Source organism: Corapipo altera, unplaced genomic scaffold (genome assembly GCF_003945725.1).
Source record: "Corapipo altera isolate COAL_440 unplaced genomic scaffold, ASM394572v1 180, whole genome shotgun sequence".
NCBI classification, from domain to species: domain Eukaryota; kingdom Metazoa; phylum Chordata; class Aves; order Passeriformes; family Pipridae; genus Corapipo; species Corapipo altera.
In genome coordinates, this window is record NW_020884915.1 from 3,752,592 (window position 1) to 3,758,591 (window position 6,000).

General features: G+C 55.4%; 1 protein-coding gene across 8 annotated transcripts; it reads right to left on the bottom strand.

The window, feature by feature from the left end:
- Positions 1–442: 442 nt before the first annotated feature.
- Positions 443–4,657, bottom strand: LOC113952856 (PHD finger protein 7-like). 8 transcript variants are annotated; one of them, XM_027655334.1, is made up of 9 exons: positions 4,564–4,617; positions 4,351–4,475; positions 3,954–4,045; positions 3,773–3,809; positions 3,436–3,543; positions 2,929–3,195; positions 2,610–2,723; positions 2,340–2,458; positions 443–2,170 (listed from the first exon to the last, which is right to left on the bottom strand). In XM_027655334.1, exons 1-9 carry the CDS (start codon positions 4,588–4,590, stop codon positions 1,479–1,481), a joined length of 1,581 nt encoding a protein of 526 aa, XP_027511135.1. In that variant the 5' UTR covers positions 4,591–4,617; the 3' UTR covers positions 443–1,478. The 8 variants fall into 8 exon arrangements, with proteins under 8 accessions (XP_027511135.1, XP_027511140.1, XP_027511138.1 ...); XM_027655333.1 differs by having other exon boundaries at positions 445–2,170; positions 2,610–2,726; XM_027655335.1 differs by having other exon boundaries at positions 1,443–2,170; positions 2,610–2,726; positions 3,436–3,560; positions 3,773–3,862; positions 4,564–4,611.
- Between the last annotated feature and the right edge of the window lie 1,343 nt (positions 4,658–6,000).

The window sequence follows — 6,000 nt, forward strand, 5'->3', positions numbered from 1 at the left end:
CTCTTGGAGTCCCTTTAAGTACTGGAAGGTGTTATAAGGTCTCCTCAGAGCCTTCTCTTCTCCAGGTCGAACTGCCCCAGCTCTCCCAGGCTGTTTTCATAAATCCCACAATTCCACTGCACTGTTCCTGCTGGGGCACACAGCTGTTGTCACCCTGTCTTGATGTGAAACTGTGGCTCACCAGCTGCATTTGGGCTTCTTCAGCCTAAAATTGAGCCCCTTTTTGATGACTGCTGTGGGAGCAGCAGGTTCAACTTGTGCCTTCTTGGCTCCTGCCTGTGGCTGCCTGTGTGGGCAGAGCACTGGTCTGCAGAAAAAGGTGATGAGAAAATTCTGAGGGACAATACATGCTGTTCCTCCCTTTCTCCTGTTTGTCTTCCTTGGCAGAGGGTGAGTGGAGTATGAGGAGCATCACTCTGCCCATGGGCAACCCCACGCTCCTGGGATAGCACACGTAGAAGTGTATTTGTCAAGGCTTAAGATAAAGGCTCAAAAGAAAATCCAATATTCAAAACCAATATAAAATGTAGTCTAGGTCAAATTCACCTAGGAGACACTTTCCTACATGTTCTGTGAGACTGAGGATGTAATTTTTTTTTTTATTTTTGCATTTTTTAGCCCTCTGTTAGCCATCCTAGCTCTCTGAATGAGTTTTGTCCTCACATCTCAGACACCCGGGCCTGTGCCCCGACCTGAAATCCCCATGTCAATGGTAGATCACAGTCAGCAGCTCATTGCAGCTGCTATTTATAGCCCATCTCCCTGCCTGGCTACCTCTCCTCCCTTCACACCTTCTTAGTAGGGAGCTACAGGATCAGCCACTTTGTCTCCACTCAGACTATGGGTGTTTAATCTCTGGTTGGGAGTTGTAGCCCTGTGCACAGAAAGAAATGCCTGTCTGACTGTTCCAGGCTCCCAAAGCCTCCTCTGCACATCATTCAAGGTTTTTTTTGGACGTGTTAGTAAAAACACACCTAATGCACGAGATCAGCAATGTCCTGAAGAGTTTGAGGTCAACCCTGAACATGGCATGTTGAACAACATGAACAACGTGACTTGAGAAAGAGTGTCTGGAAAGCTGCCTGGCAGGAAAGGACCAGGAGGTGATGGTTGGCAGTGGCTGAACACAAGCTGATGTTGGCAATGGCAGTGGTGTTCTGGCCTGCACCAGGACCAGGGCAGTGACTGTCCCCTGTGCCCCAGTTCCTAATGGAGTACTCTACCAGAGCTGCTGAATTGCATTCCAGATGTTTTCCAATATGGAGGTGGAATTTTTGCGTGTCGCCTGCTGCTAATACAATGTATTTACAGGACTTTGAGTCCACAAGCTTCACCTGACACCGAGTACCATGATGGGACAGTTTGAGTCCCTGAGAGGCCACACATGCTGAAGTGCCTTCCTGAACCAGGACATCAGTTGCAGGAGGCTGCAAGATGACTGGAGAAGGAGTGTGGCATCTCCCGGTGCAAATGAACTTTTATTTTCTTTTTTTCTTGTGTTTCCGTGGTGGTGGGGGGGGCCCAGCTCGTAGGGCTGGTGCACGCCTGATCCTGCGGTGGTTTCGGGGCAGGCTGTAGGGCTTCCTCGCCCGCCGCCGCCGCCGTGAGATGTGTCGCATCCGAACCGGCCCCAGCTGGGAGCGGTTTTCCCTCACGGAGCTGGGGAAGAGCCAAGATGGCCTGTACAGTGGTAGTAACTGTGCTGCTGCTCTGCTGGCCACCCAAATGCTGCGGTACAGCCACGATGCCTGACTGGAGGTGCTGGGCCCGCTGGCTGGAGCACTCTGGGCTGGCTCTTCGGAGATCCTGCGGCGTTTTGCTGGCGGGCTGTAGGGTGTCCAGGACTCGTTGTCCTGCTCCGGGCGCTGCCGCTTCAAGCTCTGCCGAGGGCAGGGAAAGCAGATGGGCAATGTGTTCTGGGACAACCCCGACACTGCCTGACTGGAAGTGCTGGGGCTGCTGGTCTCAGCACTCAGCAGTGGCACACGGTTGATCCTTGGGCGTTTTACTGTGGGGCTTCCTGAGTTTTGTGCCTGCCGTAGTCTCTGTGTGCACTGTTGGATCTGGGCTGGCCCAGGGTGTCTGGAGAGGCTGCTGCTTGCATGGCACAGCCCTGATGCTGCCTGGTTGGAGGTGTTGGGCCTGACAAGCTCTGAATTGTCAGTGGAGGCTGCAAGGAGAGGCAGGAGGGTCAGCAGGATGGGCACTCAGCCCCTGGGCAGGAGAGGCCGCTGTGGTACCCACGGGCCTCCCGGAGCCAAGCCCAGCCCCAGGCCCTGTTGCCAGACCCAACCTGGCCCCTGGCCCCAGTGCAGGGCACTGAGTACTTTGCCACCCACCAGTCTCTGTGCCAGCACAGCCCTTGCACTCCCAGGAGCTGGTGCTGTTCTCCAAAGAGGAGCAGTGTCGGTGGGTGCCCTCTGCAGTGCAGGAGCTGCACAGGAGTAGTTCCCAGGGTCTGGGGAAGAAAACGAGATACCGGTTGTGAGGATAAAGTGACGCAGCAAGGGATGGCCAAGCAGAGCCCTTGTTCTTAGTCCTTCCTCTCTGAGCCTGTGGGGAGACAAAGATCCTGTCCAGAGCCCTGGATTGCTGCTTTGGCAACTTACCCCTCTTCCTCTGTGTGCTTTCTGCCTCCCGGGCAAAGGCACGTGCTGGCATCGCAGCAGCTGTGCCTCTGATCTAATGCTCCAACTGCTGGGTCACTCTCCCATGATGGAGGTCTGCTGGAGAAGGAGGGGAAAGTGTTGAGCCCCATCTGCCCCAGGCAGACCCAGGCAATCCCTGCTTTTCTGCCTGCCCTGTTTCCAGCTCCTCCATGAGTACAAGAGGCATGGGACAGAAGGCAGTCAGGCCTGCCGGGGCAGTCCCTAGGCTGGCACTGCACTTGGGCCTGATGTCTTGTGAGTTGGGAAGAGAAAAAACAACCTCTTGGAGATTCGTATCCCCATGGTGAGCATTTCCATCAGAAACAGCTCTTGGTTCTGGCAGCATGGGCAGCGGAAGCAGATGCCAGCGTGGAGAGCCAGTCTCTGGATGCAGGGCCGGTGGAAGTGGGCATCTTGGCACGCGGGGCACACCATTGTTTTGTAGGATGTTTTGTCTTCCACGGCATCTAGGCAGATGCTGCAGGTGTTGTTCTGCCTTGGACAGACCTGCACTGCCTGCCGTGGGCGGTGCTCCCAGCAGAAGGACCTGGGGGCATGATGGAAGAGATGAGTGAGGGGAGGTGGGAAGTGCCGAGTCCTTCCCCAGCAATGGTAAGGATGGCAGAGGAGCTGTGACAGAGCCCCAGTCCCTGTGAGGGCTCTGCCTCTGGCTGTGGGAAGCTGCTGGGAACTGTCCTTGTGGGTTCTCTTTTGCCTGGCCACTGTGGACAGGAGGTGGTTTGAAGACAAACGAGAAGGTTCTGGCACGAGGGCTGGGAGCCCTTACCTGTAGAGCCCGAAGAACTGGGTGACGCATTCACCCTGTGGGGCACAGGGCAGGTGGAAGCTGCGGTCACACCCCGTCTTCCAGCAAGTGATGGTGGCCCCCATCTTGCTGCAAGCGAAACAATGCTGGAAAGAGCACAGCAGCCCCTGAGCAGCAGGATCAGGGCTGCATGACTACCTTGCAGCTCCAGGCAGGGCACGGGATGTGGGCACTGAGGGCTCACAGCCCCAGACCTGCCTGTGCACGAGGCTGTTGCCTGTGCTGGGGCTGGGGTTTCTTTCCTGGAATCCAGGAGCCTCTCTTGGTGCAAAGCTCCCTGCTCCTTCCAGGTCCTCACCTTCTTGGCTGCCTCCTGGATGACGCGTCTGGTGTCCCTAACAAAAAATTCTTCCGAGTTCTCTTGTGGAAAAAGCCCGCTGGCAAAGAACTGCAGAACAGGAAAAGCCAGGAGCTCCTTAGTTCAGCAAGTAAGGGCCCTTCCCTGGCAGAAAGCTGGAGGGAGCCCTGCGAGAACTCACCTGGCAGTAGATATGGACACAGAGCCTGAACTTCACCCTCTTGATCCCACAGATGTCTGGATCTACCTCTGCCCGGCGACACAGCAGGCACACTGAGACAGAGAGAGCACATGGCCCTGGGATGAGCACCTCTGTGGGGCTGGGGAAGTGCACCTGCAGGATCGTCCCCTGGATCCTGCTCTGTCCCTGCTGGCCTGGTGCAAGGGCAGGATGGGGCAGGCACAGGTGCCCCAGCAGGTGCCCATAGACCAGCCTGGGCTGGCCCAGGAGAGCAGGGTACCTGCCCTAAGGCAGTTGGGAAGCTCCTGCCTCCCTCTGCCACTGTTCTTGGCTGCTCACAGTCTGCTTTGGCATCCCCTCTGCAGCCATAGGAACTATGGGGAGAGAGACTTCTCACCTTGCTCTTTCAAGACTTTGTCCTGCTGTGCCATTGCAGGTATGGAATAGGTTGATGGTAAGTGTCTGGAGGGCCTTTGCTGCAACACAGCTGGCCTTTCTCCTCCTGACACTCGTGCACCAGCCCTGAGTGAAGACAGAGATGCATGTGAGCTGCCTCAGGGTCACCAGAGCCCCCCCCCCCCCCCCCCCATTAACGTCCTCCCTCAGCCACCTTCTCTCCTGGTTGACAAGCAGCCATCTTTCACATCTTAGGCCTTGGAGATGGTGTCACAGTGACTTCTGTGACATTGCCACCACTGATTGCATGCTCTGCCAATACTGGCTTGGGTGATGACGTCACAGTGCCTGCTGTGACATCACCACCACCTTGACAGTTTGGGGTTTGGGGACACACAAGCCCAGAGATGGGAACCTCACTGAGTGTGGAGTTGGCGGCAGCGCTGAACATGTGCACTGGTTGTGGATAAGATGGAGTTTACTTTGCATGGGGCCATGTTTTGGATTTGTGACCAAAGCAGGGTGGGGGACACAACTCTGAGCCACAGCTGAGCAGGGACTCTGCAGCGCTGAGACCTTTTCTGCTCCTCAGCCCAGCAGCAGGGAGCAGCCTGGGGGGCACCAGATGTTGGGAGGGGACACAGCCAGGACAACTGGCTGCCGTGACCCCAGGGAGAGCCCCACACCTCATGATGTTGCTCAGCAGCACAATTGCTGCTGCTGCTGCTGCCCCTGGACCAGCAGGGCATTCAGGCCTGGAGCCACTGTGGCCTTTTGCATCACTTATTTGGTTATGATTTGTTTTCCTTATTAAACTGTCTCAGCCCATGAGGCTTTGCTCTATCAGCTACTGTGCCAACTGTGATATCCTAAGCATGTTGAAGACCAGGATCCATTCAATGTCCCATCACCATTCCCAGCACCAGCGACATAAAGGCTGATTCCCACCCCTACCCTGTCAGGCCCTCAGCCACAACCCACAACCACCTCCAGGCGTGGGGAAGAGCATCTGGAAAACTGATGGGTGGGAAAGGGTCTGGGGGTACTGGTCAAGAGCAGCTGAATATGAGCCAGCTCAGTGATGCAAGTTGGCCAACAGCACCTGGCTTCTACCAGCACTAGTGTGGCCAGCAGGACTAAGGCAGTGAGTGTCCACCTGTACTGGACACTGGTGAGGCCACACCTTGAATCCTGGGGTCAGTTTTGGGCCTCTCATGATTAGAGACATTGAGGGGCTGGAGCAAGTCCAGAGAAGGGAATGGGGCTAGGCAAGGGTCTGCATTGCAAAGAGCAGCTGAGGGAGCTGGGGTGCTCAGGTGGAGAAAGGAAGCTCAGTGGGGACCTTCTGGCTCTGCAACTCCCTGACAGGAGGGGGGAGCCGGGGGGGAAGTTGAGCTCTGCTCCCAGGGCACAAGTTTGTGTATTCATGTGTTCATAAGGATGGCAAATGTGGGAAGCAATTCCCAAGATGTTAAAATGTGGCACATGCTTTCAAAAAAAGGAGGAGCAGATAAGAAGTAAGAGCAGTGCACACAGTGTTGACTACCAAAGGATGTGTGTTTACTGTGCTGGCAAGTGATCTCGTTAATTATTTATATCAGACAAAAACTTTCTTAAGGCAAACAATTAGGACACTTTTCAGATAAGGAAA

Bases quoted from the DNA above. Each gene is read 5' to 3' on its own strand.
- LOC113952856 (XM_027655333.1), bottom strand. From the start codon at position 4,590: ATGGCTGCTTGTCAACCAGGAGAGAAG. The intron at 3,810-3,953 runs GTGAGTTCTCGC...ATTTTTTGTTAG, and splicing joins GTGTCCATATCTACTGCCAG to GGACACCAGACGCGTCATCC. The intron at 2,727-2,928 runs GTTGTTTTTTCT...CTCCTTCTCCAG, and splicing joins GGGATACGAATCTCCAAGAG to CAGACCTCCATCATGGGAGA.